Source organism: Antechinus flavipes, chromosome 3 (assembly GCF_016432865.1).
Source record: "Antechinus flavipes isolate AdamAnt ecotype Samford, QLD, Australia chromosome 3, AdamAnt_v2, whole genome shotgun sequence".
Lineage (NCBI taxonomy): Eukaryota > Metazoa > Chordata > Mammalia > Dasyuromorphia > Dasyuridae > Antechinus > Antechinus flavipes.
The window spans coordinates 58,566,861-58,589,309 of NC_067400.1; the positions used below are offsets into that span (position 1 = coordinate 58,566,861).

General features: G+C 35.1%; 1 protein-coding gene across 2 annotated transcripts in view; it reads left to right on the forward strand.

Moving 5' to 3' along the window:
- Window positions 1-22,152, forward strand: part of SERPINE2 (serpin family E member 2) — a 76,374-nt gene extending 54,222 nt beyond the window's left edge. For both annotated transcript variants that reach the window (XM_051983452.1, XM_051983451.1), the window contains exons 4-9: window positions 6,106-6,303; window positions 14,705-14,903; window positions 15,578-15,678; window positions 17,901-17,987; window positions 19,895-19,978; window positions 21,365-22,152. In XM_051983452.1, coding sequence (XP_051839412.1) covers window positions 6,106-6,303; window positions 14,705-14,903; window positions 15,578-15,678; window positions 17,901-17,987; window positions 19,895-19,978; window positions 21,365-21,402 — 707 coding nt within the window. In that variant the 3' untranslated portion in view covers window positions 21,403-22,152. The remainder of the gene's footprint in view (window positions 1-6,105; window positions 6,304-14,704; window positions 14,904-15,577; window positions 15,679-17,900; window positions 17,988-19,894; window positions 19,979-21,364) is intronic.
- The last annotated feature ends 297 nt before the right edge of the window (window positions 22,153-22,449 follow it).

Sequence of the window (22,449 nt, forward strand, 5' to 3'; positions counted from 1 at the left end):
AGTTTACCTACCTGTATTATCATCCAGCCCCTTCTTGTCCACAGTGATATTATGAAATGCCTCATTGAAATCCAGGTATACTATGTCTGTAGCAGGTTAGGAGAAAGCCAGACTTTTAGCAAATCTACTTGAAAATATGAATGTCTGTTATGACTTATTCTTGGTGAGCTCAGTTCATATTGATCAAGCTTCTTTTTTTTTTGTTAACCACTTTGTCATGAATGAAAGTCAAAAATATCTATCTATAATTTAAAGCTCTCCCCTTTTTGAAAATTAGTATTTCATTTTCTAGTCTCCAATACTATGATGCCTTTTCCTTCCTTCATATTTCCCCCCTCAAAAAAAAATCAGTGGAGTCACAGAATTATAGATTTAGGTAGAAGGTTTAGCAGTCAGATGCACAAATTTTTTGGTACATTAGGATGCAATTTTTATCCAAATAAGATTTTTATTGGATAAAGAAATTTATGTTTATCAAGCTAAATAGTCTCTTCCCTATCTGGTGACCAAATTATCTGTGAATTGGACTTTTAGTGAGTTGGAAGGGAGGGATATCTACCCCAAGCATGTGAAGATTTCTCCTGGAAAGTGGTAAGATGAGAACCATTTGTTTCAATTTGTTTTGGAGCACTTAGAGTTTGGTCAAACATCAAAGACACCAAGATCATCCAATGCAGTAGTCTTGACTTTTATCCTGTCACTGGATTTAAATGATCAGGAAGAGAGACTGAGGCTGATGATTTTGGGCAATTCTGCCTTAAATTCAATTCATGAACAAGCTAAAACATCATCCTGTGATGTCATTGATCCCTTTTGAAAATGAAGGACAAGCAACAACCAATTTCTCACCCTCTTATGAGAGGGAAGATGGCCTTGGAGTTAGTAAGACAGTGGATGAAATGCTGGTCCTGAAAGTATAAAGATTGAGAGCTTACATTCTAATGGGGAAACCCAACTCCTAAAGGTGCTGATAAGTGAGGCAAGGAGGAGAAAGAGCTCTTTCCTTAGAGCCATACCAAGGAGAGAAACTGTAGGATGAGCATTGAAGTCTGGTTCCCAAGAAGATGAAGCAAAAACCTTACTCATGAGAGCTTAAGGGTCATTGGGATAAAGTCAAGAAATTCTAGATACAAATTCTACCTTTGACCCTTACCAACTTTATAATCACGGACAAATTACTCAACTTTTTTCAATTTCTACAACTGTAAAAAAGGCTTAATTGAGATAATGTGTACAAAGCACTTTGTAAACTAAATATAATATTATATAACATAGGTAATAATATATTATTAATATATTATATTATTCATTTTATTAATGTCAGTACTTACTGTCTCTTACCTGGAATTGCCTGTTAACCATGTGTTCTCTGGATCCCTTTCTAAGGATCATTCTTCTTTAGTAGAAAAAACAGAAGTCAAGTAAATTTGGGTGACAATACCTCATAAAGCCATCTAGTCCCAGGCAGCCCTTCTATAGCTTCTTTGACCTTGAGTGACTGAAGAAAGGTGAATACTGAGCCTTGAATTAGGAAGCTCTAAATTTATATCTGGCCTCAGACACTTATTAACTCCATATCCTGGGCATATCACTTAACTTCTGTTGCCTCAGTTTCCTCAGCTGCAAAACCAAGGATAACATTATATATTATATGTATAATATAACATAATATGTCATTAATATAATGTTACATAATATAATAGTAATAATATATTAACACAGGGTTATTGTGAAGATCAAATGAAATAACCTTTATAAAAAGTGCTTAGTTCAGGGCCTGGCACATAGTAAGTGTTATATAAATGCTTATTCCCCAGAAAATGCATTGATTTTGAGGTGGAGCCTAGACTCATCCAGGCTTCAAGACATGCTGGACAAGCCAGGGCAGGTCACTTTTTATATTTGTAAATCTCATTTTCTTCTTCTGTAAAATAGTGTCAGTTAAGATAGCTTCTTTAAAGTCTTCCAAAAATTTCAAGTCTTTAAAGATTTATTTAAAGTCTAACAAGCTTTTTGTACATACTCTGTCTTTTAATACTTGTAACAGCCTTTTGAGATAAATATTCCAGATATTATCATCACCATTTGACACATGAGAAAACTGAGACTTAGAGTCAGGTTAAACAATTTGACATAGTCACACCATTGGGAAGGATCTAAGGTAAAATTGGAAATCTTAAATCTTAACACAGTATTACATAACATAGCCTAGAGAGACATATTTTTATAATTTTTATTTTATTTTTAAATTTTCTTTTAATGGTATATTAATTTTCCAATTATAAGTAGAGATGGTCTTCAACATTCATTTTTATAAGATGTTGAATTCCAAATTTTTTCCCTTGCTTCTTTACCTCCTACCCCTGCCTAAGACAGTAAGCAATGTGATATAGATTATATATGTACAATCAATTTTTAACATTTCCGTATGAGTCATGATGGGAAAGAAAAATCAGATTAAAAGTGAAAAACCACAAGAAAGAAAATATAATATAATATAAATAATAATAAAATAATATAAAATTTCAGAATCTCAAAGCCAGCTAGAATGGCTCCAGATCCTATTAGGAGCAGAATATCATGGACCTAAGAAGTATTGGTGGCAGAATTCTAGTGTTCAATGGATAATTTCCTATGGAATTATTTATGTAAGTGGTGAAAGGCTCTTACCAGCTTGCAGAAACTTATTTTTCCCATAAATTAAGTGAAATACTATATAGTAACAAGAAATGGTAGAAAACGGGATCGCTCTTTTCTACTAACTATTAAAAAATATATTTAAATGGGTTTTCATCCCTTGTAATCCAGAGTACCTTTGCATGAAGAGCTTGGACTTAAGCCTTGGCCCAAGCAGCTGAGCCAGGAGCTTGCTGATTCTGCCCATTACCTAATCACCAAAACATACTATAGAAGGGGATGGGTGTGGGGGCAGCTTGACCCTGGAAGGGAACGGCTTCCATTCCCATAATATCAAGGTGCTACTCCCCCTACCAAGAAGAATAAAAATACCATGACAGAAGTAATAAGCCTGGATTCCAGTGAGAAGAGTGAACCCCTTTGACCTGATAGCATTATATTCAAGCAAGAGTCAACACAGGAGGTAAATCCATGTGCCTCCTGAGGTTTGGTGGTGTTGTACATTGCATGGAAAAAATCGTGATAAGAAAGCAAAATAAAGGTGGTCATTCTAATTTCTTTCCTCTATTAATGATTTCTAATTTTTCCTATCTATAGCTTGTAGGTATGCTTTTGCTTAATTTTTGTCTTTTCTATTAGATTGTAAGTTTCTTGAGATCAGGGAATGCTTCTTTCTTATTTATTTCCTCAGCACTTAATACATGTGCCTCATGCACAATAGGGACTTAATAACCGTTTATTGACTGACTTATAAGGAAAAAATCGGGAAAGTTTTTGTGGTGATCAGAGCATGGGACCTTTGTACATTAAAAGGATGTATCTATCATTTGATCAACAAGTGTTTGCTGTATGCTAGATACTAAAGATGCTAAAGATAAATATTAAATACATATAATATTTATATATTTGTTTATATTTAAATATGTATTTATTTATATCTGAATCCAATATATATTTGTGTGTATATTATATATATGAGATTCATTCTTTTATATATATACATACATACATACACGCACACATATAGACTTCATTCTTATTATACACATGCGCACACACATATACACACATATACACATATATAGGCTTTGTTCTTATACACACACACACACACATATGTGTGTGTGTGTTTATGTATACACATACACACACAGAGGCACATTTATATATGAAGCTAATTTACTTACAAGAACTGATGTATCAGACCTGCCTATATTTTTGTCTTAGTACTACTTAAGGAAATGCTTTGGAACTGTTAGAAATTAGAGCAAGAATAAACAGCCAGAACATGAGTGCCAATGGAGAATGTCTTAGGAATGGCTGCTTTTTTCCTTCTGCTCTTCAATTCAATGGCACACTCATGGTAGTCTTGAAGTTTCAGGAACTGTCTAGTACACAGTCATATACTAGGAGATGAGAGTTATAGGGTTCTGAAGGTTGTACTCAGACCTAGTTCAAATCCTGCTTCAAATACTGATTAATTATGTGATTCTGAGCAAGTCACTTAAATCTCCCTTAATCTCATTTACCTCATCTGTTAAATGGGGATAATAGTGCCTCCCTGACAAAACTATTATAAAAAATTAAATAAAACGGTATTTGTAAAGAGTTTTGAAAACCTTAATGCTCTCTACAAATGTTAGATATTATTATTGTTAAATTTGAGGGTAACTAAAATAGTGGTTTGATGGTGACTACCAAGATCTTAGAAATACCGATTTTTAGGAAGGAACTTGATAGGTCTGCTCTTCTGACCCTCTTATTTTATAGATGAGAAAACTGAGGCCTGAGAAATTAAGTGATGGCAGAGTTGGAATTTGAACCCAGGTCCTCTGCCTCCACCTGCAGCATCCCTTAAGAGGCTGTGTATGAGCTGCTTGGACTCAAGGAAATGCCCTTTTATTTAAAGACGTGACAGCTATGAAATTGTTTCACAGGGCACAAAACCCTGTTCAGGGTTTTTTTTTTTTCAAATTTTGAAGAAATTTTAGCAACTTATGTAGATATCACTAAAAATAGTAGATGTAATCTCAGTGATAGGAAAAACTTCAAGTATTTTTAAATTAAACTTAAAATTTCAAGGACCCCAATCTCTAAGCTTTCCCTATCTCCAGAACAGTTGGTATCACTTCTGTTAACTAAATGTCAACATGCTACAATTGCATGTTTGCTGCTTGGTTTTTAGTCATATCTAGGCAGAAATCACAGTTGAAAGTCTATAGAGAAAAAGTGAAAGGAATTTTAAAAACTGGTTTTGACCAGAGTTCACATATTTTCATAGAAGCTGGTCTCCTGTGGAGAAATGGGATTTGATGCCTTTTATGATTTTTAGTAGGTGATATAGGCCATTTTCAACACCGTGAGGTTGGAAGACTGGGAACCGGGAAACCTGAATTCTAGAGCCAGCTCTTTCATTTTGTGCTGCTTTTTGGGGGGCCTCTGTTTCCTTGCCTATCAAATGAAAAAGTCAGCTTAGATCAAAGTTTTTAACCTGGAGGCCATAAATCTTTATGTATACATTTCAAGGGAGAATGTGAACTTAGATGGGGAAAAATACATGTATCTCAATTTTAACCAACCTCTCACTGTAACGTAACACCTTCCTCCAGTTAAGACATTCTCAGAAGGGGTCCATCCATCCATGAGTTTCACCAGAGTGCCAAAGGGGTCCAAGGTATTTGTATATGTGGGACTGCTATTATTCTCTTAAAAATGACGAAGGGGATGGTTTTAGAAAAACTTGAGCAGGCGTGAAGAGATACAAAATGGAGTGAGCAGAATCAGGAGAACAATTTATTCAATAACAATAATACTTTAAAGACAGACAATTCTGAACCAACACACATTTTCAAAGGATTCATAATGAAAATTATCTATTTCCAAATAGAGAGGTGAACTCAGCATGCAGATTGAAATGTTTAGATAGCTGTAGAGATAGATATGTATGCTTATATGTATATAGAGATAGATATAAATATATTATATTTATTTTGGGGCATGGCTAATGTGGAAATTTGTTTTGTTTAACAATGTATTAAGTGTATATGTATAACTTGCTTTGTTTATCATGTTTGTTAAATGAGCAGTGTGAAGGAAAGAATTCAGAACTATAAATAAAAATTTTTTTAAAGGGGAGGAGGGTCCACGTTACAAAATAAGTTTAAAGTATCATTGGACTAGAAGAATGAATTGCAGAATGTTGTGATGCTCAGAATATGGGGCTTTGAATAGAGAGATCTGGAGTTCAAGTCCTGTGTCAGACATTTAGTTTGCATGAAGCTTTGAGTTCTACATCTTCCAAAGGGGAGGAGAATTGGACTTAGTGTCTTCAAAGGTCCCTTGGACCTTCAATCTATGATCTTTTGAACTCCCAGTCCTGCTCCTATTATCTCTAAATCCCTTCTTGTCTTCTCATCAGTAGACCACATAGATTTGATCTCTCACTGCATTTTCCTTTTGATTTTACAGGAATGATTGACAACCTCATCTCCTCAGATCTTATTGATGGCGTGCTCACCAAGCTGGTGCTTGTCAATGCGATATATTTCAAGGGCTTGTGGAAATCACGATTTCAACCTGAAAACACAAAGAAACGCACGTTTGTGGCAGGTGATGGGAAGTCTTACCAAGTACCAATGTTGGCTCAACTGGCGGTGTTCCGATGTGGTAAGCTCCCACTCAGGGGCCCAGAATTCAAAAACAAAGAGAGACTTTTGTAAAAATTCTGTTGTGTGAGGCAAGATCTAGTACAGATGAACAGTGGTTGTTTTTCCTTTTTTAAAATTAAGGTTTTTTTTCAAGTAAAAATAAAAAGCTTAGAGGTGAGAAGTCTCTCTTTCCTTAAAAAGTAGTGTCATAATGTTACCAGGCATTTATTTAAAACCTTTAGAGCTTAGTAAGGCCTATAATACTGTACCACTCCTTGAAAGCCCTAAGATCACTTCCATGGCCCAAAAGTTTAGGTGATGTTAACAGGCTAGGTTTCAGTTATGTGAGAGCTAGCCATGGCTTAATTTAGGGATGCTCATTGCCATAAATCTGGCCTGTAGATGGTGTGGTTTTTAGCCACAAAAGTTTATAAAAGCCATCTGTTACAGTCTTTATCCTTAGGAGGATTTCCTATGATTATAAAATTAAAGATCCATGGATCTTTTAAAGGAAATGTGATATAATGCTTAGAGAGCAGACCAGGTCACATACTCTGGAGGAAGTCCTACAACCTTTCAGCACTCAGTATTTGAGTATCAAACCCAAATACAATACAAATCCCTAGGAGATACATAGTGACTAAGAAAACCACAAATTAACATTATCTATGCAGTATTACATTTTAATTTATTTTGTTATAATTTCACAATACATTGTAATCTTGATTACCTAAACTGCATTTATCCAGAGCTTGACACTTCTGCTGTAGTCAACTCTCTGAAATGAGAAGGTGCTAACCTCAATTGCTAGAGGGAGTTTCTTCCTCTTGGGAGTTCTCTATAATGATGAAATCACAGAGCTAGTCCCTGTGAAGGATCAAGTGAATTTTCCTATTAATGATTTAATTTCCTGTTAATGACTTAAAGACCTCTGTGCTCATTATCATAGCATGAATGAATTAAAGCCATCTTTCTCTTTCTTTATTTCTTTTTTATCCTGGCTATTCTAAACTATATCACCTCTATAATCTGATAAACTCCAGTGGCTCCCTATTGCCAAATATAAGATTTTCTGTTTTGTTCCTCACCTGCTCCCTTCCTACTTTCCCAGTCTCCTCTTACCTTCTCCCCTCCACCTGGTGATCCAGTGGCAGTTGTGTCTTTGCACATTCATCTGTCTCTAAGCATTTTCTCTGTCTACCTCCCAATTCTGGAATACTCTCCCTCTTCATCTTTGTCTTTTGCAAAACCTTAATCCTAGTGTCTTCCCTCTAAGATTACCCCAAAATTATCCTGTAGAGATCCATTTGTTCCTGACTGAACTCTCCTCTTCCCTTTAGACTGTGAGTTCCTTGTGATGGCTGTTTTTTGCCTTTCTTTGTAGCTCTAGGGCTTAATAAGTACCTGTCACATAGAAAGTGCTTAAAAAATGGAGTTGACTGAAACACTTGGGAACCAATTTAAATTAGTAGTGATTACTGCTTGAAAATGTTGTAATTTATGACTTGAACCTAAACTTATATGTTTGATTTCCAATATTATATTTTCATAAATCTTCAGGCAATTAAACTTCAACACTCGAATTCTCCAATGAATCTGTGGCAGATTTTTTTTTTAATTGGCAGTTCTTGTCCTTATTAATCCACAGTGAAACTGTGAGCTGTTCTATTAGTTATCCCTAATAAACCTTAACATAGCTGTGTAACTTGGAAGAGACAATCTATTTGAGATAAGATAACTGTTCCATGTCTCTTGCTACCAATATACCTCTTGGGAGGACAGTAGTCTAGTAAAACTTTTGCTTATTTAAGAAAGTATTTTTTTAAGCTCCTGACATGTTTATAGCATGTCTTTGGGGCTATTGAAATACCAGAAAGAATAGTAGTTGGCTTTCTATAAATAAATTTGTCTTAAAATTAGGCTGTTTAAAAGCAAAGGGAGGGATGGGTATCTTAGTATCTTTCTCCACAATCCAACAGCATTAGCTCAGTAGTTACAACCACTTGCCATTACCCTTAGTTTTTGCATTATCTATAGTGATCTTACCAGGATGATAGAACATATATCCCTACCTGTTTTTAACATAGGTCTGCCATAAGTACTTTCTGGTACCAGGCATGGAGCCAAGCTGCTATTTGCAAAGCTCTTTTAGGTAATCTTTGCCATGTTGTCTGGAGAAGGGAGTGCATGTATTATATTTGTGAAGCTCTACTAGAAATTTGGCAAATTATGTCATGCTCAATTACAATTAAATCATGGTTAACATTGTTAAAACAATACTTTAAAAATTGTCAAATTCTCCCATTCCTTCCTAGCGTGTAATTTTTAATAGAATGAATTGTTGTTGTTTGTACTTCATTCTGGAAGAACACCATGACTTCAGGAAAGTGATGCCATGACATGCAAGTGAACTGGATTTAATTGAGAGAGGGCTGTGCAAGGTCAATAGAGAGAGAATTGTTTCTAAAAATTCAGTTCCCTGTCAAGCTTAATAAACATTTATTAAGTATCTGTTATATGTAAGATATTGGGGCAGAAAGGCAAAACCAACATATTACTTTTTTCCTGTCCCAAAAAGCTTACCTTTTATTGGGGGTTGAGTGAATGCAGTATTTACATAAGGAAGTTTATACTGAGTAATTTTTAAGAGTTAAAGAATGCTAATAAGAGAGACTCAGTAAAGGCTTGTGTAGAAAGGTGACTCCTGAGCCATTCTTTGAAGGTAGCTAAAGATTTTACAAGACACAAAGTTAAAAGACGTGGACCCACATGTAAAAAGACAGAAAAAGGAGGTAGAGGGTCATGTCCTGATAATTGCTGTTCTTTCAATTTGATTGGAACAAAAGTGTACAAAGAGATCTATCAAATAATATTGAAAAAGGAGATGAAAACTAGACTTAAACATTTTGAAAATTTTAAACTGAGACCTACCCCAAAACAGAATAAAATAAACTGGGATCTAATTACTTTTATGCCCTGTTTAGTTGAGTTCGATAAGTTGTTTTCATCAACTGCATTAGGACCATTTTTTGTTAATTGAACAGATTTTCCTATAGTCACATTATATTGATATATTGACTCTGGAGCTAAATGGATATAGTAATTTATAAGAACTACCATAGGCTCCTCTGTTCCTAGCAAATTTTGTGCCTGTGACAAGGTTTAGAACCATTTGTCCAATCTGTCTAAGTGAAAATCATGATCCAGATTTGGGCAGACCAGGTCACCATTATCTGAGTTTTATCTATACAGATTTCTAATTTCTTGGACTATCAGTTTTGACAATGTAAGTTTTCTTGCCTGGGTGAGTTTATTTTTTTCTTCTCTTTATATTTTTTTTCCAAGAAATAGTATTATTTTAGAAAAAAGAAATTGATCAAGCCATCAATAACTCCCTAAGAAAAAATCATCACGGTCAGATGGATTTACAAGTGAATTCCACCAAATATTTTTTAAAACAGACCTATAGTTTTCCTCATTCCTTTTATTTCTGACTTTTTTTTAATTTTCAGAAACATTGGAATATGCACCAGAAATAAATTCCCCATGGGGACTTATACCCATGGGACACTTAACCCTGACAGTCCAAGTTTGAAATATAGCTATGGCAAATTTGGCACTTAGCATAGTATGTGACACATAGTAAGCACTTAATAAAGATTTTTTGATTGATTGAAAATCATAGTTTTGTAGTAGCATAGATTTAGAGTTAAAAGGGCCTTAGAGGCTATTGATTGAACTTCTTCATTTTACAGATGAGGAAACTGAGGTTAAGTAATTTTCCTAAGATCACACCAATAGTAATCACAGAGACCAGATTTGAAACTAATTCTATTTTAGGAGAGACAACTAGATATTGCAGCAGATATAGCACTGGTCTTGGAATTAGAAAGACTCATCTTCATGAGTTCAAATGCAACCTCAAACATTAAACCCTGTTTTCTTCAGTTGCTTCATCTATAAAATGAACTGAAGAAGGAAATAGCAAGCCAAAAATATCTTTGTCAAGAAAACCCCAAAGGGATCACAAAGAGTCAGACACTACTGAAAAAAAAAAAACTAAACTAAAAAACTTTTAGGAAAGACCCTAATCATGCTTCTTCTCAATAATGTCTCCCCACCACCTTCCCCATTCCCCTTTATATGTTGTCTTCCCCCATTGGAATAATAATTCTGATTAACACAATGACCAATCAAAATTCCAAAGGATTCATGATAAAACATGCTCTCTACCTCCAGATAGAGAACTGATGAGCTCAATGCAGATTACTTTTTCTCTTTCTTGCAACATGGCTAATGGGGAATTTGTTTTGTCTGGCTGCATATTTGTAATGAGTTTTATTTTTCTTTCCTCCTCATTGGTTGGGAGATGAAAAGGAAGAAGGAGAAAATTCAGAACCGGAAAGAAAATCAAAATGAAATTTAAAAACAGAATATAAACTCCTTTGAGAGTAGGAGTTTGCTTCACTTGCTTGTATTTACTGCAAAAGCCTAGCACAATACATGATGCATAATAAACACTTAATGTTCTTGTAGTACTAATAAAGTGTTTGCCCCGTAATAGGCACTTTACTAAATGTGATGTCTAAAGAAATGCATATCACACAAGCCAGTGATGTAGATTCAGGATGCAGATGGATTTTCACTTTGTTAACATGATAATTAGATTGGCTTCTTCTGATGAATTAGTATTTGTTATTTAATAAAAATAAATCTTGGAAGCCATATTTAGTTCCTACCATTAACATACATATTCATACATTCACAACATTGCACTGTACTCCATAAAGTAAATTCTTGATAGTCCAGGGAAAACGTTTGGCCAGTTGTGATGAGAATTGATATATGTATAAAGAATCACATGAGCTAATTTCCTATGTAAAATCTTTATAAAATTATTTATTTGAAAAGAAAGAAAACTGGATAAACTCAAAAATGTTCCTTTATTTGGACTAGGAATTTGGGTTTTTGTTTGTTTTTCAGAAAGGATGTAAATGCCATTTTTATATCTTCTCTTTGGGGACTAAGGATAGAAATGAAGTATAATTGAGTGAGAATCACATGCTGGGATACATAAAGGCTCTCTAAGCATCCATGGTCTTTTTTTTTTTTTTTTTTGATATTTTTTCATTTCTTAATTTCTTATTTTTCATTCAAATCTTCTAGGTTATATTTCCTTCAAGCAAAAATGTTTGCCTTCTCATTGTTTTTCTTTGCAGGCTATCAAATAAGATTTGATAGCATCACCAAAATCTTCTAATTTGCAAAGATATTGAGTGCCCTTTAATACCCAAGAATGTAGAACAAAGTACATAGAATTTTAGGACTGGGACATATCTTGGTGGGGAAAGAACTTTTGTGTTCTGCCAAGAGACTGCCTACACTCCCTTCTGCTCCTGATTCATTGTTTTATGGAAACAATAACTTTCAGCTGCAGCAGGTGTGATTTCTTTTGGTCACTGAATTATCTTGTGTTTAGAATACTACTTCAGAAGTGAAGTGACATTCAATGAGATTAGGTTTCTAGAAAATTTCCATAGAATCACACAATGAATTATTCCTGTCTTTTAAAAAGTGGTGAAAGAATATGATTTCATTTCTGAAAAAATAATCTTTTCTTTTCTTTTTTCCCCAGAGGAAAGCTTTTAGTTTATCTCCTTTTCCTCAATACCCACTCTATCTATTTTCTAGCATATATATGAATGACCACTGAAAAATTTGTGATTAGAACATGAAAATACAAGAGTATATGGGGGATAGGCAAAGCAATGGTCATTGGCTATGTGTAAAGACTGGGCATTGATTGATATTATAAATAGAATCAATAAATCACATATATAATTTCATTCATATAGAAAGCTGTTTTTATGTTTGTATATATTCAGGATGCATCCCTGGGTGTTGATACTGTTTTATTCATAGTCACAAATTTAGACCTGGAAAGGACTTTTTTAGTCATCTTTTCCAATCCCCACTCAAAAAGAAATGAATTGACTTGCAAAAAGACCACATATATTTTATCCCTGATCCCACATAAATTTTATCCCTGACCTATATCTCTCTCTATTAATGACTTAATCCTCCTGATTTTTCAAAAAAGTGATTTGTTAAGGGAAAAATTGCTCCAGTTTTCTAAATAGCCTTAAAGGTTTTTCAAATTTCCAGTGAAATCACAAAGACTCAAAAAGCAAATTTCTGGCAATATTAAGACTGAGAGGATTATTATTCCTCTCCAAGGGATGATAAAAAACCCAACTAATAGTCTTTACTTTGCCTCTGACAATTCAACTCATTTTCTTGAGAATATTTAAAGCCTAAAGCTAGAAGGGGGATAGAAAATCCCTCTGTATTTTGTACTCAAGCAACCAAAGAAAGGACAGAATCACTCATATCCTGAGAGTTATTATGTATCTCTGAGTAGTGGCCGAGTATGCTGGGGCAGCTGAGTGGCCTTGTTGTCTGAATGCTGTGGATAGAGGGAACACCATGTTCCAAAAGGTTACACTAATATGCTTGTCTAAATATTTCCTCATTAAAGAGACACTGGTGTCATGCATTCCACTAGCTGGACTAGTTCTATTGCATTTTCTGGTCCAAGATGTTCTTTGCACAACAGAGACCCCTGTGTCCATTTATGTTTTTGATAGGTAGACTTTATGGCAGACAGGATTCCAGAGCCGTCTGGAAGAGGGCAGACAGACATCCCCAACAAAATGTTGCCCCAAAAGAGAGGAATTGGGTCAAGTGTCATCTTCAACAAAAGACTTTTCCCAATCTCCCCAGAAGCTACTTTCCATCTTCTCTGTATCTCTTATATAGACCTGTGTAAATGTGTATTTTCTCAGCCAATAAAATATTGAGGGAAAGATTTTTTTTCAGCATTTTCTTTATATCTCCAGTACTTAGTGAAGTACCTGACTTGTTGTTCAATCATTTCAATTCTATCTAGTTCTTCATGACCTCATTTGGGTATTTCTTGGCAAAGATCTTAGAAGGTTTGCCATTTCTTTCTCAATATCCATCTCTCATCTCCAAATGAGGAAACTGAGACAAATAGAGTTAAGTGACTTGCTCAAAGTCACACAGCTATTAAGTGTAGAAGGGCAGATTTGAATTTAGGTCTTCTTGACTCCAGACCTGGCACTCTGTCCACTGTACTACTCACATGTCTAATATAGTAAACTCCTTATAAATACTTCTTGATTGGTAGACTAGAGTTCTGGTTTCCAGGGGAGAAAAAAAGCTAATTTCCTTATAATACAATAATTTTTTTTTTAAAGATAGTCAAACCCTTCAAGCTGTTCATACCTCTATTTTCACTACAACCCATCTCTTGGAATATTGTGTTCTTCTTGGCTCCAATGTACCAAGCTTATTAGGTAGTGGGAATGGTTTAGTTTTAAAAGTAGGATCTGTGATTTCATCTACATAGGGGAATTTTTAATAATGCTTATTGGGACTTGTACTCCAACTTACTAAGCCTTATTGGGCTCCTGAGAGGCTGTTGGCCATAATTTGCCATAATCAAATTACCAGAGGCAGAGATTAAACTTGGGTCTTTGTGACTGACACCAGCTTTCTACCAACAATGTTACACTTCTTCTAATGTTAGTCTAGTTTGGAGAGATGGGGATAACATCGGACTTGAAGTCAAGAATTTTGGATCTGCAGCTGACTGTCTATGATCTTGAACTAGTCACCACTAAAAGCACCGCACAGTTCTCCAAAGACACGCCAATCTATCCTATCCCTCCCCATGTCAAAGCAAAGCACATTATCCAAATTGCATCTACTGAAAGACCAGCTCAGTAGGTAGTTATATACACGTGTACTGCATCCACTGATGGACCAGCTCTAGAGATTATATACAAATTTCTGTCAGAGTGTTTTGTATCTTTATGGACTTTAAATGCATTTACTAGGATGACTGCAGAAATGGATGGAAAATGTTCCTTATTATCCTCCTGTTCCCACCCTCTGGCAAATGGCATGACCCTAAGGCAGCCTTAATTCTCCCTTTTTTCATAATTGATCCCCACTTAATGCAAAGTCCAGAATTGAAAGTATTTCCAAAAACAAGGTCTCTGCCCTTGCATTTCAGCTGAAATCCACACCAGGGCAAATGCGGTGATAGTGAAACATAATAGCTATACTACTCAGACCTCCTTTTAAATTGGAAGAATTATAAAGCTGCATGGGAAATGAAGATGTAATTATACTTGGCCTTGTTCCTCCAAGGGAAGAACTATGGAGAGGAAATGTCAACCTGAATTGTTCTCTTGCCCTGGAGGATGTGCTAGGGTACATTTTGTTGCTTTCTGTCAGCAGCATTGCACTTGGGAGGAGAACAATCTGTGAATTTTCTAGGAAACCTTGGAGGCCGTACTGAAGCTGACTCTGATTTCTTTTTCCCTGTGTAGGGTCAGCGAGCACGCCTAATGATTTATGGTACAATTTTATTGAGCTGCCGTACCACGGAGAAAGCATCAGCATGTTGATTGCCCTGCCTACGGAGAGCACCACCCCACTCTCTGCCATCATCCCTCACATCAGCACCAAGACAATACAGAGCTGGATGACTAACATGGTACCAAAGAGAGTACAACTGATTCTGCCCAAGTAAGTAGCACTTTGGGCTGCAGATAAAGGTTTATTGGATGGAAGTACTCCACAGACATTTGTTGCTTTCAATTTGGGTGCCAAATGGAGGTCTGGTCAGCCCATTTCAGAGTACGGTCTGGGAGAAAGGGCATTTAGCACACTGAGAGTCTCATGACTTGGTTCTCGTCATAGAGCTGCCATTTTTTGGTTATGTGACTTTGAACAAGTGATTTATATCCATTCTTCTAAATCCCAAGTTCCATTTTGGGATGCTGAGAATGTATTTCTTCCCTCCAAAAAGTTAGGCTAGGCTTCTGAGCCTAATAATCACTCACATTAAGTGGAAGCTTTCATTCCAGGTCACACATTTCTCATCTGATCTGAATTAAAGAAAAATAAAAGAGATACTTTGGGAGACTCTCTTTCTTCCCCTCCCCTTAGTAGGACAGAGCGGGACACTGAGCTTTCCCTCTCTAGCTTCCTTTTTATTTGTTTAGGTTGTCTGTAACACCATTGTTAGGGATTGCTTTTATTTGCTTGATATTTAAATTTGGGGTTTAAGAATCAAGGTACCAATTTAAATTCCTATTTTTAAAATTTGCCACTGAGTACTAACCTCTTCCTAGGTTGTTTCTTTGTTGGATTCTAATAGTACATATTTGTTCCTCTTTTATTTCTTTCTCTTATACCAGATTCACAGCAGTAGCAAAACTTGATCTAAAGGAGTCCCTGAAAACTCTTGGCATTACTGACATGTTTGATTCATCGAAGGCAAATTTTGCAAAAATAACAAGTATGTTTGACAAGTTTTGTTCCTAAATAAGCTTGTACTTTCATCTAGGAGTAGGGATATCGTGGCACTAAAGGATAGGATACAGGGCTGGACTTTTGTGTTCAAATCCCATCTCTGAGAATTGCTGGCTGTGTGGTCTAATCATTATTTGACTAAGTATATACCTTCTGACTGGGAAGAGAGAAGGAATTCTGATCTGAGAATGACAGAAATTTCATATCCATTTGGGGGAAGCAGCCAGAATTTAGCATGTGTTGCAACACTCAAAATTTTAATTTTTTTGCTATAGACATCACAAAATGGTCCAATTGGATATTGAAGATAATGATAATCGATCTATACCTGATTAAACTTGTCACAATTTATTTTTAAATCCTCAGAAGACTTTCATTTTGTAAAATAGGCATTCTAAGACATTTGATTCTCTTTTAAATTCTTTCCAATATCTCAAAGCTTTGAGTTCATTGTTGGCCTTTTCAGATGCTCAAGTGTGAGGTTGGTAACTATAGGGTTAGCCTGAATTCAGAAGTTCTATTTCAGGTATGTTTATATCTATGAATTTGAAATGAGATCCCAAAGATGAGCTTGATTATAGTTTGTTTTGAACTGAGAAAGGATGTTTCCTTTGCAACTACTTTTAAGATTTATAGGTTTGAAATTACATTTATCACATCTCACTTTCTATAACTTTTCCCCCAACATAATATTTCAAAGATATGATCTCAGTATATATGTGTATATACAAATATATATATATATATATATAATTTTATAAAGTTTTGAATTTGCTCTTTTCCATTTTGAGAAGTGAATATATCTAGACACTTTGCATAATACACTTGCACAAATTCATTCCTGTTAAAGGTTAAGAACTCAACCAATTATCATTAATTCATCAATCAGGATACAGCTTTGGATATTCTCTCCCCCCTCACCCCAATTATATATTCCTAACAGGTGACAAATATGCTTACATGGGTATGGCAGTGCACTTTAATGAGGATGCTGTACCTGTGATTTTGTCATCCTTTGGTGTGAAATGTATGCTGATAGTGGTGGGAATACTATGCACAGAGCTCCCTTGTGAAGTGCCTTTGAACTCTTAGAGAAGCATTGAGGTACAGAAAGAAGAGTGATATGTTTAGAGTCAGAGAATCAGATTTAATTCCCTATTCCTACTTATTACAGTCTGTGTGACCTTGGACAAGACAATTAACCTCACCTCATCCGCAAAATGAGATTGGATTAGATAATCTCTAATATATTTTTAGTTTCGAATTTACGTTCCTGTGATCTATGGAGCATTAATCACCTCCATATGAGAGATTTAAGGTCAGTGACTTCTCCTATATGATCTTCCATCTCACTAAGTCATTTCTTTAGCCCTCAGTATTCTCCTCTGTAAAATTGAGGGGGCTGTGTGAGGTGATCATTAAGTTCCTATTCGTGGAACTCTTGCATAATTCAGTTATCTGAGGTGACCCTAAATCAACAAGTTTCAGTCATTGGCTAACCAGATCATTTTCCATCCTATCAAAAATAATGATAATATTATATACCTCAACAATGATATTGTTTGAGGATGTATTCTGATGGAAGTGAATCTCTTTGATAAAAAGAGCTAATTCAGTTTCAATTGATCAAAGATGGGCAGAAGCAGCTATACCCAAAGAAAGAACACTGGAAGATGAATATAAACTGCTTGCATTTTTGTTTTTCTTCCCGGATTATTTATACCTTCTGAATTCAATTCTCCCTGTACAACAAGAAAACTGTTCGGTTCTGCACATGTATATTGTATCCAGGATATATTGTAACCTATTCAACATGTAAAGGATTGCTTGCCATCTGGGGGAGGGGGTGGAGGGAGGGAGGGGAAAAATCGGAACAGAAGTGAATGCAAGGGATAATGCTGTAAAAAATTACCCTGGCATGTGTTCTATCAATAAAAAGTTATTAAAAAAATAATGATAATAATAAATAGTTAGCATTTATATAGTGTCTGCTATGTATCAGGCACTGTGCAAATATTATTATAAATATTATTTCATTTTGAGTATCCAACAAGTCTGAGAGAGAAATGATATTATTATATCCTCATTTACAGCTGAGTAAATTTAGGCAGACATAAGATTAAGTATCTTGTCCAGAGTCACACATCTAGTAATGTCAGAGACTGGGTGTGACTTAAAATTCAATCTTACTTTGTTTTGCCTGAACAGGTTCAGGAAACCTTCATGTTTCTCACATTATCCAGAAAGCAAAAATTGAAGTGAGCGAAGATGGGACCAAAGCTTCTGCAGCAACAAGTAAGTGCCCAGTGTGGATGTTTTCCAGCAGCTGCTCAGAGAGCCCAGCCCTCGTCCAATTGATTAGCAGTAGGGCTCAAGGTTAAGTCCTGTGTTCTTTTGGATTTTCTTCACTTTGGACATTAAAGAAGACCACGCTTCTTAGACCATGATCCCCAGGTAGTAGAACTGCCTCATTCCTAATACAAAGCAACTTCCCTCTCTATCCAAAGCAAAGTGAAGGATTGATATCTATCTGATGAATCCCAGATGTGTAGTTCATACATTAATGACTTTTCATTGATACTGGGCTGTGTGCAGGGGTACCCTGCTAGGGAAAGTTTGAGATGAGCCACAGTCTCTGCCCACAAGTAACAGCCCAGAAATCTGGGAACAGTCAGAGAAAATCATCTAGATAGTGCCATGGACCTGGAATTAGAAAAATCTGATTCAGCTTCAGCTGTACTTGAAAGCTTTATTACCTTGGGCAATCACTTAACCCCTGCTTGCCTCAGTTTTCTCATTTGTAAAATTGGGATGATAATAATAGCACTTACCTCTCAAGATTGTTGTGGGGAGCAAATGAGATAACATGTAAAGCACTTTGCACACTTTAAAATAGAATATAAATAATAGTTATCATCATCATTATCATTATTTGAGAAAGAAAATATATTATAAATCTCTCCAAAACTAAGTATATTTGAGTCATTTTTCCAGTACTGATCATTGTGATACCAAATTTGAGTAATATAAGAGAAGCACAAAAATCAGTCAGTCCTGCACTTAATGTGTCCATCTGTCCATCAATCAATGAGCATTAATGATTAGAATGTGAGCTCCTTACAAAAAGAAATTATTTCATTCTTACATATGTAATCTCAAACTACCTGGCAATTTGATTGATTAAGCACTTATTGTATACCAGATATTCCACTAGAAATTGAGGGCACAAACACAAAGAATGAAATAATCACTATTTTCCAGGAGCTGGCATTGCAATGAGGAAAAAAGTACATATAGTCAAGATTATGAAACCTATAAAAATAGTTGGAATTAAAAAAAATAAGCATTTCCCCCAAATTATGCAATATCGCAAAGTACAAACCTCTTTAAATTGCTTCCATTAACACATTTTTGTCTCTGAAAGTTCTCACTTGGGACCCTAAAACAGGTTGGATGAGCTTCCTTACTCACTTTGTTTTCAGTTATATTTTAAAGAATAATGGTTATATAAAGAATATATATAATATATGTAAATATATATAAAGAATAAAGGCTATCTAGAAGGTTAGAAAAGTCTGAAAGCATGCTTTTTCTTTTGTAAATTATTATATTTTAAATTTTATATTATTCAGCAGCTGCTCAGAGAGCACAGCCCTCATCCAGCTAGCTGATGAAGCAGGAAGGGAAGAGAGACAATAGTATAAAGCACAATTCTTGTTTTCAATGACCTTACAGACTAGGTTGAAGGAAGACTAGATTTATTCACCAAAAAAAAAAAATTTACTTGCAATACTATATATCATCTGAGTGATATAAAAGAAACTACCATAGAGGTCTAGAAAGGTCAGAGAAGACTTCATAGAGGTGGCAGTTTCAGGAAGGCCATAAAGGATGGTTAGCAAATGGACAAACTAAAGGAGGTTGGGGGGACATTATAAATGAAGGAAATGACATTCACAAAGGTGTTTCCATGTGTCAAATCATTCCCACTGACCCACACCAGACAAGGAGTGAGAAGGAGTCTGCTGAGACTATTTATTGTTAATTATTAAATTTAATTAAATTAATAATTCTCTAGTAAGAGAAATATTAATTCCACCCCAGCCCCTTCCCCTCCTACCCCCCGCCCCGCCATGTCTTGTTTAGATTACTGATATTTTCCTCTTGGTTCCAATACCTTTTCCTCTTTATTTCTTTCTTAGCTGCCATTCTAATAGCAAGGTCATCACCTCCTTGGTTTATAGTAGACAGACCGTTTCTATTCTTCATTCGACACAATCCTACAGGTAAGTGATTACTACTGATTCTATTATGTACTGAATTTGGGCATTCAAAAAAATGTGTGGGGAACATAGCTCCATCAAGATTTATTGCCTCGGGATTGTTCCACTTAATACTGTAATTATTCTATGGCAGCAATTACCTAGCCTTTGTATACTACATCAATCAACCATGAAGAGTTTCAGGGTGGCATTTTTAGATCTAGGAAATTTTTTGGCAGGAGCTCATTTTGGCAGCATGTTGCCGGAGAATGTGGGACCTTTTTTACATTTTGGCAGAGTCGTAGGTGGGTCTCTTTTGTAATCGTTTAGGACAGACATAATAGCATTTTAAAGGCATGATGGTTAACTGACTGAAACCATCCGGATTTTCCAAAGGCTTAGATGCAGTGGTCAAATTTCGTAGGAAATTTCTCATTTTTGCATAACATCTTTGAACATATTACAACATTCTGACCCATACTTAAAAGGTTCATTGATTAGACCTCTGAAGACTTTACCCTAGCATGTCTTTGATATATTGCTATATTGGTCCATATACAGGCTAAGCTCTTAAAATGAAATCTCTTTGAAAGTAGAGAGATAGTATTTAACATATACTTTAACATATTTAACACATATTGGTCTGGGGGAGGAGGAGAGGGGGGAAAAGGAGAAAAATTGGAACAAAAGGTTTTGCAATTGTCAATGCTGAAAAATTACCCAAGCATATATCTTGTAAATAAAAAGTTATAATTAAAAAAAGAAGAAGGAGAAGAAGGGACTAGAGAGAAAAAAAAATACAACACAAAGAAAAAAGTTTATTTACTTAAGACTGATAAAAATTATTTGTAATAAAAAAATTTTTTTAAAAGAAAGGAAATATAGGTATAGAGATATTTTTAACCACAAATAGATAAAATGATATATATATATACACATATATGTTAATTCATATATAGTATATATTGTAGGTATATGTAAATGTATATGTGTAAATGTATACACACACACACACACATATATATATCCATACACAGCCTAAGCTCTTAAAATGAGCTTTGAAAAGAGATAGAAATATGGGTATAGCAATATTTGTAATACACACATACACACACAAACAAATAAAATGCTAGATATGTATGTATATACATATATTGTAGATATATGTAAATATATATGTATATATATATATCCATACACAGTCTAAGCTCTTAATAAAATTAAATCTCTTTGAAAGAAGGTAGATAGAAATATGGGTATAGAGATACACACATACACACAAACAGATAAAATGCTATATATGTATTACATATATATGTATGTATTCATATATACATATATTGTAGGTATATGTAAATATATATACATATTTATAACAGTTTCTTTTTTTTCCTATTTTTACTCCTCTAGGTGCCATTTTATTCATGGGACAAATAAACAAACCCTAAAGAATATGCAAAAAAAAAAATGCAGTTTTTCTTTGAGAAGCAAAGACTCCTTTGCTGTGAAGAAAAGACTCCTTGATTACATCTTTAATAGTTCTGTTGAATATTTTTGTACATTACTCTGACTCTGTTCCAAAACTAGGTCTTAGGAAATTTGGCTGGGTTTTTTAATAGAGCCTCCACCGTAGAAGCATTGCTGTTCTGGGCTAAGCGTCCTAGGGAGAAGAAGGATGGGGATGGTTGAAGCACTGCAAGGAGTGAATAGAAAGGCTTAAGACTTCAAAATGTCTAAAAGATTCTTCAGACTACTGAATGGTTACCTAGGCTAACAAATCTCTTGTATTTACTGTCAGTTTCAGGATTTTAAAAAAGAATTTTTTTTTTGAAGCCGTGGCTTTGGGAGGATTTTAACCAGTGTGACTAAAAATTTTGTGGTAGTGTTGACTTTTTTTCTATGGAAAAAAAAATGTTGAATGCCTTTTTAATTCTTTTCTTTGCCCCTCAAAGACTTGAAAATAAGCATTTGGGGGACAGAAATAACTCAACTCAGCCTTTTTGTGTGTTTTGTTTTTGTTTTCTCTAATGCATGTATTCACTAAAATAAAGTTTAATGAACCAATGGCATCTTTGATAGACAAAATTTGCTGTTCTGTGGTGGGTCTGCCCTTGCTGGAGTGTGCTTTTTCCTGGACTTGCATTTTTTGTATTTTGTACAAAGGAAACAATAAAGTGTTTGTAAACAGTGGGGAAAAATGCTCCTTCAACCCTCATCTCGTCCCCGCCTACCCCCCCAAAAAATCCTCATGCTTTTTCCTAGCAGTGAAATACTTTGATCTGACAGGAAACTATTCCTTCTGAACCTCTGCCCTTACCAAAACAACAAAAAATCCAAACACCTCCAGATCTTTCATGTCCCTTTTCCTTCAAGCTTGACAGCTAAAACTTAATTCAAGCCTTCAATGCTTCTTTGTTCATCTAGGATTATCTAGGAGAAGCCTGAAAGGTGACCCCATTCTAATCTCTACTGTGCCCACCACCACCACCACCCCC